The sequence below is a fragment of the Mustela putorius genome, unplaced genomic scaffold (assembly GCF_011764305.1).
Source record: "Mustela putorius furo isolate JIRA1106 unplaced genomic scaffold, ASM1176430v1.1 tig00000174_pilon_pilon_pilon, whole genome shotgun sequence".
Taxonomy (NCBI): domain Eukaryota; kingdom Metazoa; phylum Chordata; class Mammalia; order Carnivora; family Mustelidae; genus Mustela; species Mustela putorius.
This window is the reverse complement of record NW_025421304.1, coordinates 17244148-17260128: the sequence shown is the minus strand read 5'-3', so window position 1 is coordinate 17260128 and position 15981 is coordinate 17244148. Positions and strand designations below refer to the sequence as shown.

The 15981-nt window shown below is 40.4% G+C and overlaps 1 protein-coding gene across 1 annotated transcript in view; it reads left to right on the top strand.

Annotated features, from left to right (window-relative positions):
- The window catches only part of BBS2 (Bardet-Biedl syndrome 2), a 28063-nt gene extending 12643 nt beyond the window's left edge, over positions 1 to 15420 (top strand). Inside the window, exons 8-17 of the mRNA XM_004744212.3 lie at positions 2370 to 2505; positions 2754 to 2893; positions 3773 to 3917; positions 4009 to 4180; positions 4610 to 4739; positions 6267 to 6398; positions 6897 to 7034; positions 7716 to 7828; positions 13811 to 13959; positions 14973 to 15420. Coding sequence (XP_004744269.1) covers positions 2370 to 2505; positions 2754 to 2893; positions 3773 to 3917; positions 4009 to 4180; positions 4610 to 4739; positions 6267 to 6398; positions 6897 to 7034; positions 7716 to 7828; positions 13811 to 13959; positions 14973 to 15079 — 1362 coding nt within the window. The 3' untranslated portion in view covers positions 15080 to 15420. The remainder of the gene's footprint in view (positions 1 to 2369; positions 2506 to 2753; positions 2894 to 3772; positions 3918 to 4008; positions 4181 to 4609; positions 4740 to 6266; positions 6399 to 6896; positions 7035 to 7715; positions 7829 to 13810; positions 13960 to 14972) is intronic.
- The last annotated feature ends 561 nt before the right edge of the window (positions 15421 to 15981 follow it).

Here is a 15981-nt window from a genome sequence, read left to right as displayed (position 1 = left end):
ACCTGGTTTTGTTTTTGGCATGGGCATTAAAAATGATAAGAGAAGACTGGGGTGCCAGGATGGCTCAGTTGGTTAAGCATCTGACTCTTGATTTTGGCTCATGTCTTCATCTCAGGGTCATGGGATCGAGCCCCCTGTCCAGGTTCTGTGCTCAGTGAGGAGTCTGGTTGAGATTCTCTCTTTCCCTCTCGTCTGCCTCTCCCACTGTGTGCATAGTCTCTTTCTCTCTCAAATAAATCTTTAAAAAAATTATAAAGGAAGACTGTGTTCCTTAGTAAGAAATGTGAGAATTATAAAATGGACCATATTCTGGGGCAATATAAATTATAAATTCAAATTATTGTGATTGAGTCAAGAATTAGAAACCACTAGACTTGAGAAGTTATCAAAAGTTACCTTAAAGAAAAAGTTACCTTCAAATATGACTCTGGGCCTAGAAGTTTTTAGGGCTAAATGCTTTCAAAATTTTAAGGAATTTCTATTATATAATCTGTTCCAGAACATTAAAAAAAGATAAGAAAATTCACACAGTTCATTATATAAGTAGAAAAACTGATATCTATACTTAACAGAAATAGCATGCAAAAGGGAAATACACAGATCCAGCATGTGAATACAGGTGCAGAAACACTAAATGAGTGCAAGCAACTGATGAACTTTGCCTTTAGTAGGTCGTTTGTTGAGATGGAGGGCCATTCTCTGCTCCAGGGCAAAAGCTCCATGTTGGATAAGGCAAAGAGCAGAATATCGAGAGAACTATTAATTTTTAGGCTTGTTTCTTAGTAAATGAACTCTCTTATTTGTAAAATATTATGTAAATGCAGAAGTAAGTTTAGTCTGAGTTAAAGAGTGATTATTTTTAAGTCATCTCTACACTCATCCTGGGGCTCAAACTCGGGACCGTGAGGTCAAGAATTGCATGCTCCACCAGGGAGCCAGCTACGCTCCCTGAGAGTTATGTTAATGTGCTAAGGGCTTTCATAAATACAAGCCCTGCATTACTTCACAAACTTTAACGTGGATAATTATCAGGCTTACATGTTGTTGTTATGAAGAGCATGGATACTTAGAATGTGACATTCTCCAGATAGGAGGTAGGAACTAGTAGTAGGCTATGACCTAAGTGACTTTATTTTTGTTGTTGTTGTGAAGTTTTGCCCAGAAGGATGTTCATGAACAGACAAAAAGGGTGAATGGCACTGGCTATTGAAATGATTGCTCTATGCTTTTCTGTAGCTACCCTTTTATTGATGGCACTTGTTCTTGCTTGAAAAAAAAGTCATCATTTTAAGTGGTGATCCTTCATTGTTGTTTTTTAGTTGCATTTATTTCTGATCATTTATTTGCCTTTCTTGGGAAGAGGAGACTCAGTGAGGATGGGAGGGCTCTTTGGGTATCTTAATAGTTTTTACATGGAAGAGACTCTTTTTTTTTTTTTTTTTTTTTTACATGGAAGAGACTCTTAAACAGGGTTATCATAAAAGGTTATGTGATGGAAGGGTGAACTAGCTTGGTGTTTGGTGTTTTAAAAACTTCAGGTGTAAATATAATTTGTGTGCATATATGATAAAGATAATATTTTTGTATAGAACTCACATTTCCTGTTTACGTCTATGTGGCAGGCTCTGTTGTAAGTGCTTTAATGTGTTAATTTCTTTAGGCCTCATTCCAACCCTGTGGAGTGTTGGTATAGTTATTTTCCTCAGGTTCTTGTTCTTGACCTCCAGATGATGAGACCAAGCACAGAGTGGATAAGAGACTTTCCCAAGATCCCATAGATAGTAAGTGGCAGAGCTGGAATCTGAACTCAGCCTACGGCCATACCACCCTAAACATGCCTGATGTTGTCTGGAATCTGAACCCAGACAGCTTGGACTTGCCCTGTTCTCTGTATATGAACCGGCAACCCATTTCTCCAAATGACATTATGTAAAAGCTAGTATGTAAAACAGTTTTTATTTAAAAAGAAGGAAGTACAACCGGTTGTGGCCCTTCATGGTCCCTTTAGCCCCAGGGGTCATAGGTATCTCCTGAGAAGCCAGGAGGATCCATGGTCAGACTAGCTGACCTTTTAAGATGCTTTTGACCTTAAAATTTTGTGTGTGTGTTTTTAAAAAACAAGCTACTTTTCTTTTTTTTTTTTTTAAAGATTTATTTATTTATTTGACAGAGAGAGATCACAAGCAGGCAGAGAGGCAGGCAGAGAGAGAGAGGAGGAAGCAGGCTCCCTGCTGAGCAGAGAGCCAGATGCGGGACTCGATCCCAGGACCCTGAGATCATGACCTGAGCCGAAGGCAGCGGCTTAACCCACTGAGCCACCCAGGTGCCCCTAAAACAAGCTACTTTTCAAGTTCTTACTTTATTTTTAGGTTGATGCTCGAAGTGACCGAACTGGGGAGGTCATCTTTAAAGACAACTTTTCTTCTGCAATTGCTGGTGTGCTAGAGGGAGATTACCGGATGGACGGTCACACACAGCTCATCTGCTGTGCCGTGGACGGGGAAAGTAAATTGGGATGGCAAAAATCCTTGAAAAGTCAGATTTTCAATTTGATTGGGTCAGAAAACCAGGCAGTGCCACTATGAAGTGTTTGTATGGATATCCTCTCATCCTAATACAGTCACCTTGTTGTGGGGGGATGAGAACTTAGGGATTTGGCTTTTAAGAACTGACAGTTGATGGATTTAAAAGTAGAACTGGCTACGCTGGGTTTTTTTTTTTCAACGTGGTGAGGGGCTTTTCTTTTTGTTCAGTCCGGGGCTACCTGCCAGGCACAGCGGAAATGAGAGGGAACCTCATGGACACCAGCGTAGAGCAGGACCTGATCCGAGAGCTGAGCCAGAAAAAACAGAATCTGTTGCTGGAACTCCGCAACTATGAGGAAAATGCCAAGGTAGGTCCTCATGGAGATGGACCTTTTCCTCTGGAAATGGGAGACCGGCGAGGTGCGACTGGCAAACGTGAAGGAAAACTGAGCGTCACTGTCTGCACGGCAGGACCCCTCCCACTTGCTGCAGAAGCAGGGATGGTTTCAGCCTTTTTGCCAGGGTCAGCGGGGAGAGGGCACGTATCCTTTAATCTGGAAATCCCACTTCCATGCCACTGACCTACAGAAGTATTTGCACACATGTCCAAAGACATTTATGGTAGCACCGTTTGTTGCAGTAAACAGTTTTCCAACCAACTGGAATGTTGATTAGTAGTAAGAAGTGTCCTGGGGATATTAAGCAGCTCTGGAGAATGACGTGTATCCAGTTGGACTGAGAGGGAAGAATATCTGTGGCTTTACTGAGTGAAAAAACACAAGGACAGTGTGTATAGAGTGTCTCTTACCTTTTTCAAGAACAAATAACATAAAAGTTGACAACTACAAAACGTGTGTGTGTGTGTGTGTGTGTGTGTGTGTGTAGGTATCAAGCTGGCTGGAGGATAAGCTTCGAGATGGGACTTTAACTGTCTTGTCATGGGTATTTGTATTTGAATGTATTATTAAGTGAATTAATTTTGCTATTTTAAAAGAACCACCCCAAAACTATAAAAGGCATGGTGACAATGGACTGTAACCACAGAAAGGGACAGGGCGTTTTCCGTTGGGAAGAGGCTGGGTAGAGAAAGGGAATGATAGCAAGGTGAGTCCTCTGAATTCTAAAGGATCAGATTAATACCAGATGATCGGGAGTCAGCCTTTTGGAGCCGAATAACCTTGTTATTTAAGATTGACGTTAATTCACTGCTTTGGTGGCTGAAGTGGAAGTGGGGGCATGTTTTGCAGGCTGAATTGAGCAGTCCGCAGAGTGAGGCTGATGGGCCTCGGGGCATCATCCCAGCCAATACAAAGCTGCACACTGCCCTCTCGGTCAGTCTGGGGCACGAGACCCAGGCCGCTCATGCAGAATTGTGTATCTCCACCTCTAATGGTAAGAAGATATGTATGTGTGGTTGGCGTCTCTGTACACCTGTGCCGTCTTGGAGTGGTTCTTGAATTGCCGTTGTCTTTCTTCTCTGCAGACACCATCATCCGAGCAGTACTGATTTTTGCTGAGGGAATTTTTCTAGGTGAAAGCCATGTGGTACACCCCAGCATTCACAACCTTTCCAGCTCCATCCGCATCCCCATTACACCTCCCAAGGATGTCCCTGTGGATCTGCACTTGAAAACCTTCGTGGGTTACAGAAGCAGGTGACCTTTTGCAAGTCACCATTCATTTCTAGCCAGTGCTTCGAGGAGGGCAGATGGGTGGATATTCTATTGTGGCATGGATTTGGGGGAGCCAAAGGAGCCATTTGATGGTTCTACACACCCAGGCAAGATTTCCCATGACCTTTACCTCCCTAATTCGAAATCTTTCAAAAACAAAAAAAAGGGGCATTTTAAACCCTCGGTGCACATCTTTGTGTATGTATAAGACTCACGTTTTCGCTAATCCCAAACCCCATTACTGTAGTAGTGTTTAACTGTCAAGTTTTTTGGGTTTCTCCCTTCTGCAAAACCTGTCAAATCAACTTGATGACCCAGTAGTGACTTCATAGTTATTTTCTGGGCCTTGCATTTTGAAAGAATATTCCACACAACCCATTTCTCTTCTTGTGTTCCCTCTGTTGACCACAGCACCCAGTTTCATGTATTTGAACTGACAAGACAGCTCCCCCGCTTCTCCATGTATGCGCTGACCAGCCCCGACCCTACCAGAGAGCCACTCAGCTACGTCAACTTTGTCATTGCAGAACGGGCACAGAGGGTGAGTGTCAGGCTTTTCTCTTTCAGTATCTTTGCACCTTAGCATCTTTTGGGTGCTCTTTCATAAAAGGGGGAAATGACATGAATAAGTTATTTGGTAGCAGTAATTATGACATAAAAGAGGTAGGTAGTTTGGTGTTGGCTTATAGCCCATGATGAAAATATGGCTGAAATATCTTCTCTCACTTTCGAAAAACACATACCTTATTTACTTGCACAATCCTTAGTTACACGTAAATTCTTACCAGCTTCTAATTCCTCTCTTTCTTTTGTCATGGTCTTGGCATACTTGTCCTGACCCAGCGTTTCAGGAGGAACCTGCTTCAGAATGGAAAGAGAGTGGAAGTTGGCACTGGGAACATTTTGGGTTCAGATGCTACCTTAACCAATTAGATTCTTTGTGATTTTCTTAGTGCTGTCAGCCCTCAGCAGTCCCGGCTTCAGTGTCCTTATCTGTAAGCAGGCAGGATCCCACCTCCAGGCGTCCCCTGCAGATTACAAACTTGGTGTCACAGTACCTTATACAGGGTCAAAGACTAGTACTAGTGGCCTTTAACCTTGGCTCAACTTCAGAAATCTCAGGGAGACTTTGTAGTCACGTAGATTCTCACATAGATTCTTATGTGGACCCTGTGCTGCTGCCTTGTAAGTACTGTTATTGTTACGAATATTAAAACTTACTTTATATTTATCGTGCGGGTGTACCTCTGTGTCTGTCTCTCATGCGTTTGCACACATACTTCATTTTAACTTTTGTTGAAAGGAATGGAATGGAGTACTTTCAAGCAGACTGCATTGTCCAGGATATAGCCACAGAAGAGTTACTGTATAAACAGACTTATCGTTTACCCAAAGTGTTTCTACATTCCATATGAGATTATGTCCACACTGAAAATGCTCTAAAGCCATGCATCTGTGGGGCCAGACATTATGAATGTTACTTAAGATCATGTACAGAGTGGGTAGGAGGGGGTGTGAATTATGATGCTTTTTTTTTCTTTTTTTCTTTTTTTTAGATTTATTTATTTATTTATTTGACAGAGAGAGAGAGAGAGAGAGATCACAAGTAGGCAGAAAGGCAGGCAGAGAGAGAGAGAGGAGGAAGCAGGCTCCCTGCTGAGCAGAGAGCCCGATGCGGGACTCGATCCCAGGACCCTGAGATCATGACCTGAGCCGAAGGCAGCGGCTTAAACCACTAAGCCACCCAGGCGCCCAATGCTTTTTTTTTTCTTAAGCAATAAATCTAGGAAGAAGGATATTTCTTAAAAACGACTGTCCTTTAAAAGTGGAAGTTCAGGGGTGCCTGGGTGAGTTAATTGATTAAGCCTTTGCCTTCGGCTCAGGTCATGATCTCAGGGTCTTGGGATCGAGCCCCGTATTGGGCTCTCTGCTCAGCAGGGAGCCTGCTTCCCACCGCCCCCCGCCTGCCTCTCTGCCTACTTGTGATCTTTGTCTGTCAAATAAATAAATAAAATCTTTAAAAAAAATAATAAAAATGGAAGTTCATTTCATCCTATTCATTTTTAAGGTTGTTATATGGCTCAGCCAGAACTTCCTGTTACCAGAAGACACTAACATTCAAAATGCTCCATTTCAAGTGTGTTTCACATCCTTACGGAATGGTGGCCAGCTGTATATAAAGATAAAACTTAATGGAGAGGTAAGAATTACTGTCATGGTCATAGATTTCTTATGGACTGTTCTCTATTCAGTGCAAGGTAAGGTGGGTAGCACCAGTCTCAAGGGCATAAAACCATGTGTTTCAACGTAGTCTGTTATTGTTAATTATTTAGACACTGAAGTGTAATCTAGAACAGTGGTATTCTGTTTTCCTCCATCCTTCCTTTCAGCGCTTCCTTGTGTAAGTTGGGAAGAAGGAATGGGGATACAGAGGTGAACAAAAACATTTTCAGTGTTTGTGTGATTTTATTGTTTAGTTTACAAGGCTGGACGATTCATCTTTTAGCCTGCTGCTGGAAGTGTGATGCATGTGGTCTGCAATTTCCTCCAGGGCTAACCCCTGTCTTATTTACCACCACATGTAAATTTAGGTTCAGTAAATATGTTGAACATGAGGGAAATTCTGGTACTGTTTCAGCTGGGTTTGTCTTTAGCTTCTGAGGATACTAAGCTTGTCTCTTTTTTTCTCCCTGGATAGATCACTATAAATACTGATGATATTGACTTGGCTGGTGATATCATCCAGTCAATGGCCTCATTTTTTGCTATTGAAGACCTTCAAGTAGAAGCAGATTTCCCTGTCTACTTTGAGGAATTACGAAAGGTGCTAGTTAAGGTGAGGGCACCCAATGGATGCATTTGTGAGAATGTGGTAGTGTCATAATATTTGAAATGTTTCTCTTAGGAGAGGAACGATACCCCAACTGTGTGTATGTTGTAATAACAGTCATGTTTTAAAGAACTCTTGAAAATTGTTGAACTTCACCTAGTTTTAGAGGGTTCACTAGTTAAAGGGTTTCTTTCATAAAAGTGAATGTTTGAGCTCTAGACCACCCTGCTTTCTTTGTTTGGTTTCAGGGGATACTTTTAAAAAAATATGTCATAATCACCTTTTCCTTTGCTGGCCCTTCACTCTTCTCTTGTAGTTACATTGCTCTGTTGGTTCAGTACTTTCCAACCACCCTGATTCAAAAGGAAAAAGAAAAATAAGGATCATGACTGGCCCAAAATTATCACAATATTCTTACCCCAGATCTCTAAAACATTATGTGTGTTGCTAGGGCTCCCTGTGTTAAGACATGGAAAGATCCAGATGGAATGCCATCTTGCATGTTGGAGGCAGCATAGATAACTTAATTTCATTGATGAGGAGGTGAGACAATGGGGGACAGTCGAGATGGTACAGTGCGTAGGGGAAAGAGAAGGGCCTCTATATGGCAGAGAATGTCTTCTCAGTCTGACTAGTTTCAACAAGTCTTTGAGGTCTTTTTAATTCCTGCATGTTCGTGGTTTTTAGGTGGATGAATATCACTCGGTGCATCAGAAGCTCAGTGCTGAGATGGCTGATAATTCCAACCTGATCCGAAGTTTGCTGGTCCGAGCTGAAGATGCTCGTCTGATGAGGGACATGTGAGTATTTACCAGGCCAGGTGCGAGGTTAAAAATGTCCATGATATGGAATAGCAACCCTCAAATGCTACCGGGAGGGGTGTAAATTGGTACAGTGACTTTGGAGAATAACTTGGTATTGTCATTGAAGTTGGAAATGGGCATTCCCTGTGACTCAGCAATTCTACTCCTGGTTTATAATCTAGAGAAACTTGTGTCAACATATAAACCAGGGAATTTATACAAGAGTGTTCGTAAGAATCCCAAAGTGGAAACAGACTAAACTCGCATCAACAATATAATGGCTAAACTGTGGTATAATTGCACATGGGTTATAGCATGCAATGAGAATATGCCTGTCTCAGTGACATGTGACAACACGGACAAATCTTACAGGCATAAGGGGGACGGAGAGAAGTAAGACTTGGAAGAATGTGTACAAAATGCTTCCTTTTATATAGTTGGGAAGCACAGCACTAAAGTGTATCATTTGGGAGGCATACCTAGATGAAGAGTGTATAAGGAAGTACAGGGAAGAGATTGTCTTCTAAGACACTATTCTCTCTTAGGGCAGGAGGGACTGTGTTCACAGAGAGCCTGCTGGGAGCTGCGGCGGTGTCCCGTTTCTGGGCCTGGTTTACAAACATCCGTTCTGTCAACTTCTCCGAATGTGTATTACATTTTACAGTAAAGACAGTTAAAGATGTGCAGCTGTAGCTTCTTGCAGAATTTATCTTGGCTCTCAGAGTGACTGAGGTGGAGACAGTAAAATCAGTAACCAGTGATAGATGGAGTTTCTGTGCTCAGATCCCAGGCAAGAGTTTGCCCGGGCTGCTGCCTTTTTCCTGAAAGGCCTAAATTATTGACATATGTTAAAACGGTGTTGCTCAGAAGTAAGTGATTTTTGAAATAGTCATATTGTTGAAAATGTTAAACACCTACAAAAGCAGATTAAGTAATACAGTGATTTCCTATATACCCACCACCTGGCTTCAGTATCACCATCTGCCAGCCCGTCTGGTCTCCTCCATTCTCTCACCTTCTTCCTCTCCCAGGTATGGGCGATTTAGAAGCAAATTCCATGGTATCCTTTCAGCCACAAATATTCTAGATAGTGAGACTTTAAAAAACAAATAACCACATTATCACACTTGGGAAAAGAAATTTTTTTTCTAGATTTTATTTATTTATTTGACAGAGCACAAGTAGGCAGAGTGGCAGGCAGAGGGAGAGGGAGAAGCAGACTCCCTGCTGAGCAGGGAGCCTGATGCAGGGCTCGATCCCAGGACCCTGAGATCATGACTTGAGCCAAAGGCAGACACTTAACTGACTGATCACTCAGGCAGCCCGAAAAGAATTTCTTAATGCCACAAAATAACCTAGTTCAGTGTTTAATTTCCCCAGTTGTCTCACATGTGTGTGTTTTAAGTTGTTTTTTTTCAAGCAAGGACCAAAGATTAAGTTTCTTGTAATCCACATTTTTCCCAATCCTCTCCTCCTCCTGTGGTTTCCTATTTTGGATTTTGCTAATTGTATCCATGTGGTAATGTTTAGTAGTATTCTTTTGTCCCCTGTATTTCTCTTAGAGTGGTAGGTTGCTGTAGAGGTCTGATCAGATTCAAGTGCAATTTTTTGGCAAGAATACTTCTTAAGCAGTGCTATGTACTTGTGTGAGGGAGCATGTAATGCCTGGTTGTGTCTTTCTGTTATCAGTCATTGATAACCATTGCCTAGATCCATTATTTCTTTTGGAGTCTTCATTTTTTAGTTGAAATACTTATATAAAGCATAACATTCCCTTATGAGGTAATGATTATTTGGTTCCCTGAGGTATTGTTTTTAAGGAAAGACAGATTATCAGTTTTTTTTTTTTAATTCATCAGAGAGAGAGAGAAAGAGAGGGAGAGAGAGCGAGCACAGGCAGACAGAATGGCAGGCAAAGGCAGAGGGAGAAGCAGGCTCCCTGCCAAGCAAGGAGCCCGATGTGGGACTCGATCCCAGGACGCTGGGATCATGACCTGAGCCGAAGGCAGCTGCTTAACCAACTGAGCCACCCAGGCGTCCCTATTTATCAGTTTTAAAATGATGAGTTGGAGGGTGCCTGGGTGGCCCAGTCGGTTGAACATCCAGCTCTTAATCTGAGCTCAGGGTTCTGTTTTTGTTTTAAAGATTTTATTTATTTTTTGAGAGGGAGAGAAAGAGAGAGAGAGAGAGAGAGAGAGCACGAGCCGAGGAGAGGGGCAGAGGGAGACGGAGAGGCAGACTCCCACTGAGCAGGGAGCCCAATGTGGGGCTTGATTCCAGAACCCTGGGAGGGTGACCTGAACTGAAGGCAGACACTTAACAGAGCCACCCAGGGGCCCCTGAGCTCAGGTTTTGGTCTCAGGGTTCAAGCCCCACATTAAATAAAATAAAGATATATTAATAATAATAATAATAATAATAAAATAATGAGTTGGTTCTCTAGCATCTTCCACGTTCACCAGTGAGATTTTTAAAATCCTTATAGACTCATGTATTTTAACATATTTAATGTGCTTCATTCCATTTCAGTTTTTCTGTATGATGGCTAAATTGTGCTGTCTTTGGCCAGTAGGAGCCTTTTCAGGTAGCTATAGCTACCTTGGACATAGTGAATATATCTGTTAGGTCCTTGTTTTCTTTTAGGCTTATCTGGCACATCGTTCTGAATCAGGAATCAGCCATTTCTCTAAGGAGCCTTGGTTCTTTTTAGTGGGAAATAGTATTTGGAGATCATAGTCTGCACATTAGAGGTGCTCATTGCCACTAGCTTGGTTACTATTTTTAGGACTTTTCAATGGATATAGTCAGGAAATGTATGTATATTTTTAATGAGAGCTTGTATTGTGAGTTAATATTATTTCCATTTCAAATTTATGAATTCAGATTCGTAGCTTTGATTTTGTAGCTGTATCTCTTCTTTCTGACATTGGAAATCATGGCTCTAACCAGTATCCACATGAGTATTTGCTAGAATAATACCAATATTACCATAAACAGTATGACTGCTGACAAAGTAAAAGCTTTTTTTCTCCGTTTTTTTTTGTTTTTGTTTTTTTTTTTTGGTGTCTTTAGAGTATATTTCAGTGGGAATTTTTAGTCAAATTATTGTGTTTGAAATAATTCCCCTCTTTTTGGTTTTACCACAAATCTGATATATATTTAGCTTCATTTGGTTCATTTTGCTTTTGGTCTTGAGGGAACTGACATTTTTTTTCCTTTTCTGGTTAATTTTATTACACATTTATTAAAACCCTTATGTAGTTCCAAAGTCAGCACTAAAAAACAATGTACAGAAAAGTCTAACTTATAATTCCTGTCACTTTCTTCCTGTTTCCTCCCTCTCACTATACATAACCAATCAAGTTTTGATTATGCACATACAAACACGTATACAGACATTCACGTCTCCTCCCTCACTAGATAAATCATAGCACGTTACTCTTCTCTGCCTGGCTTTTTTACACTTTAAAATATTGCAGTCACGTCACGGAGATACTTCTCGTTTGTTTTTGTTTTTTTTTTTTACAGCCATACAGTCCTCATTCTCTGCATGCTCTTCCAGCCAGTTCCCTACACTTGGGTTGCTCTTTTGCTGTTCTAGGTAGTGCCGCAGCCCATAGCTTTCTTAGGTAATTTTTTCATATTTTTGCTGAGATATCTTTGGGAACAAATCCTGAGATGGAATTGCCAGAGTAAATGATAGCTTGCATACAGAATTTTGCAAGATATTTCCAAAGTCTCCTCCATAGGTGTGATACCATTTTGCATTCTCATCAGAGAGTGCCTGTTGTCCTCAGCCTTGCCAGTGGAGTATGTTGGCACACTCTTAGATATTTGTCAACTCAATGGGTAAGAAGTGGTCTCATTGTGGTTTTCATTTGTTTTATTGTGAGCAATGTTGAGGATTTTTTTAAGGGCCATTTGTATTTCTTTTTGTATATGAATGACTTAATTATTTTGTGTGTTTATATTGGTATATTAATTATGATATGAGATGCAGATTTTTTGCAGTTTGTCATTCGTATCTATCCTTTGTTTAGATTTTTAAAAATTAATTTTTGCTTTTGCCATGTACCAGCTTTTTGGAGTTTTTACATAGTCATATTGGTCATTAATTAAACTTACACTCCGAGGTAATAGAATAACCCAAGTATTTTATTTTTGCAGTTATAAATAGGATTTTTCTTCCATGTTACATCTTCTGGTTTTTCTTTTTTTTTTGAATGTATGAACACTGCTGAATTTTGCATATTGATTTTATAATCAATATAACCATATATTGGTTAACCAATATAATCAATATAACCACTTCTTTACTAAATACGTTATAGTTAAGTTTTTCCAGATATGAATTTGTATCCTTTGTAAATTGAGACTGTTTTGCCTCTCACTTTGCAATTCATTTTCTTCCTATTATTATTATCTTTGAGGTATATGAGGTTTTCCATTTTCTGGCCAACTTTATCTCCAGGGCCCCTTTCCTGTGCTCTTTCTGGCTTTTTTCCTTTTTTTTTTTTCCCCCTTTTTTCAGTCAGAGAGGTGGTGTTTAGGCATTTGATTGCTAAACTGTAGGAAAGTGACCACCAACCTCTAAATCCCTTTTTTTCCCCTGAATTATTTATATATCATTTAGAGATTCAGATGTATGCTTTTATTTTTTATTTTTTACAAGATTTTATTTATTTGGCAGACATAGATCACAAGTAGGCAGAGAGGCAGGCAGAGAGAGAGGGGAAGCAGGCTCCCCGCTGAGCAGAGAGCCCGATGCGGGGCTCAGTCCCATGGCCCTGGGATCATGACCTGAGCTGAAGACAGAGGCTTTAACCCACTGAGCCACCCAGGCACCCCTGTTTTTATTTTTTAAAGCCAACTTAGTTGATATATAATCTATTATATACATGCAGAAGATTCAGGGTATATAGTTCAATACATTTTAGAAACATATAAACCGTGTTACTGCTGCATCAGTTAAGATGTAGACTATTTTCATCACCCTTGTGCCTCTCTGCATCAGTACTCCAAGCCCCCTCACCTCCTGTCCTTGGCACCCACTGATCTGATTTCTCTTCCAGTAGTTTTGCCTTTTCCAAAATGTCATATAAATGGAATCATATAGTATATGCCTTTTGAGCTGGCTTCTTCTGTTTACTCTCATGCCTTTGAGATTCATCTATGTTGTTGCCTGTGTCAGTAATTGGTTCCTTTTTATTGCTGGCTACAGTACTGTTCCACTGAACGGATATACCATACTTTGTTTATCTACTCACCGATTGACATTGGGTTGTTTCCAAACTCCAGTGATTGCGAATAAAGCTGCGATAAACATTTGCGTGTTTTTTGCAGACATGTTTTCACTTATTTTGGGTAAACACTTGTAATGGGATTTCTGGGTTGCATAGTAAGTGTATATTTAACTTTGAAAGAAACCGTGCAGTCATTTTACAAAGTAGCTGTACCATTTTGCATGCCCATCAGCAGGGCGGGAGAGTTCCAGTTGCTCTGTCTACATCCTTGCCAGCATTTGTCTTTATCAGTTTATTTTATTTTAGTCATTTTCATTGTTGTGTAGTAATGTCTCAGTGTGGTTTTAATTTCATGCCTTTGTTTTTTAAAACCCTAATAAAATTAGAAGCTGAATCTATTAGTTAAGAATAAGGTCACTTTTGCTCAGTGAATATTAACCAGAAACTTTGAAGCTATCTTCTTGCCTTGCCTGCTTTTCCTTATCCCCCTCCCAGCACAGTGGGTACTTAAAACTTCTCAGTTCCGTGGATCATTAACCAAGAAAGACCACTTGTTTTCCATTTATCTGGAAGAAATGGAATATTTTGATAGAAATTTCTCAATGTTTCAAAGCAAACCTTTCAAAGTTAAAAATTTGGTGTTGTCTTCCCTATGTAAGAAGTTTGCAACTGTTTTCATCTCAGCCTGCCATATTGAGGTACAGTGATGGTAATACACTTCTGTTGATTTACACAGGAAAACCATGAAGAACCGCTACATGGAACTGTATGACCTCAATAAAGACTTGCTAAATGGATACAAAATTCGCTGTAACAACCACACAGAGCTCCTGGGGAACCTCAAAGCAGTAAATCAGGCCATTCAAAGAGCAGGTCGTCTGCGGGGTAAGTCCCTTTTTGTAGCACTGGAAGTAGTTTGTAATTGGAGGTGAGAACCTTTAGAGCTAGCGGTAGCTTCTAGAATTCATAGTGAGGCCGACAGCAGCGTACCTTTCACACCCAGCTTGGCTGTACTTTGGCTTTCGCCAGTCTGCAGACTTCAGAGGGAAAGAAAACTTTCAGCCCCTTTTCTTAGATCTTGCTGCATCTTCCAAGAAAGACCTAGTGAAATATAGTGGAAGGGAAAGCCTTAAATATACTTTTTTAAAAGGGAAACTGGAAATTAATGAGCTAAGTATCCAACTTAAATTATAGGAAGAGAACAATAGAATAAATCAGAAGAAGCAGTTATACCTGAAACCTGCTGTTTGGGTCAATTCTTTGACCTCCTTTTATTTTTTTATTTTATTTATTTATTTTTAAGATTTTAATTATTTATTTTATGGACAGAGATCACAAGTAGGCAGAAAGGCAGGCAGAGAGAGAGGAAGAAGCAGGCTTCTTGCTGAGCAGAGCGCCCAATGTGGGGCTCGATCCCAGGACCCTGGGATCATGACCTGAGCCAAAGGCAGAAGCTTTAACCCACTGAGCCACCAAGGCGCCCCATTTTTTACCTCCTTTTAGAAAAATAATCTTTGCTTGGTTGCCTGGCTGGCTCAGTCTGAAGGTCATGCAACTCTTGATCTCAGGGTCACAAATTTGAGCCCCATGTTGGGTGAAGAGATTAATTAAAATCTTTAGAAAAAAAGAAAAATATTTTTGCTAGGTGGATATATGCTTTGCTCCTCTTCTATAAAACTGACTTTGTTTCTAGGTTTGAGATGGTCCCTAGGTTTGGTTTGTGATAAATTCCCTCGCAGAGTTATCTTTTTTAAGGAGTGGTAAGATAAATTAAAGTTGCCCACCATAGATCTCTTTTCCACCCTAGTTTTATGCTGTTTTAAAACTGGCCGCTGATTTATAATTTAACTTTTAATCATTTTTTATATTGTACTGACTTCCTGTTTCATCCCACACAGTTGGAAAACCAAAGAACCAGGTGATCACTGCTTGTCGGGATGCGATTCGAAGCAACAACGTCAACACGCTGTTCAGAATCATGCGGGTGGGAACAGCTTCTTCTTAGGAAAGAACATGTAGTGAAGTTCCTAAAAAGGGTTTTTCCCTAAAAATCGAGGCTAGTTTGCTTGGATCACATCCTGGTGAACCCAGGTGCTAAGAATGGCAACAGTCTTGGTGAGTGGTACAAATGGCAGACTTCATCTGAAAAGCACATCCCTTTCTCTTTTTAGAATCAGTTACTGTTACTCAGTAATCACAGGTTTGTATAGAGGAAGGGAATACTTTTAAAATGTTAGGGCTTCAAAGTCCAATTTTTGGGGTATGTTTGTAAAATTGATGTCGATACATATTCTTCCTTGGAATTGTAATTGAATTTGTAATAAAAGTTTTTTTCATTAAAACTTAGGAGTTGCAAAAAAAAAAAAAAATTTAGGAGTTGCACTCTATGTTAACTGTAAAGACACCACCGTCCTAGAATTGCAGAAACCATTTGTATGATGTAGAGGAAAACACAAGCATGGGTATTGGAGTTGTGTGCCTTTTTATCATGGACGGGTGGGTGTAAACAACTCATCTTCATTTAAGGGAGTATCAGTTGAAGGTGGTCTGTTGGAGGTAATTTTAGCTACTGAAACTAATAGATCTCAAAATTCATAATTACCCATTTATTTCTCATTTACATCAGGATGTCTCTGTAGTTATTCAGGGATCCAGCTTCCTGTGATCATGCAGCCGTGTCATCCTCTAGGGCAGCCTTTCTCAGAGTTCTCTATAGAAAGAAATTTCAGAAGATGGATTTGGGTGACTATTTTCACATTCATTATATACGATGACGACCTGATGGCTCCAGGAACTCGACGTGAGAAGGCCTTACTGCGATTTAAGTCCAAGCCAGTAGAACAGGGAAAGCTTTTCTCAAAGCTGTGGTCTGGACATAGCACATTATCATTTCTTCTTGTGTTCCGT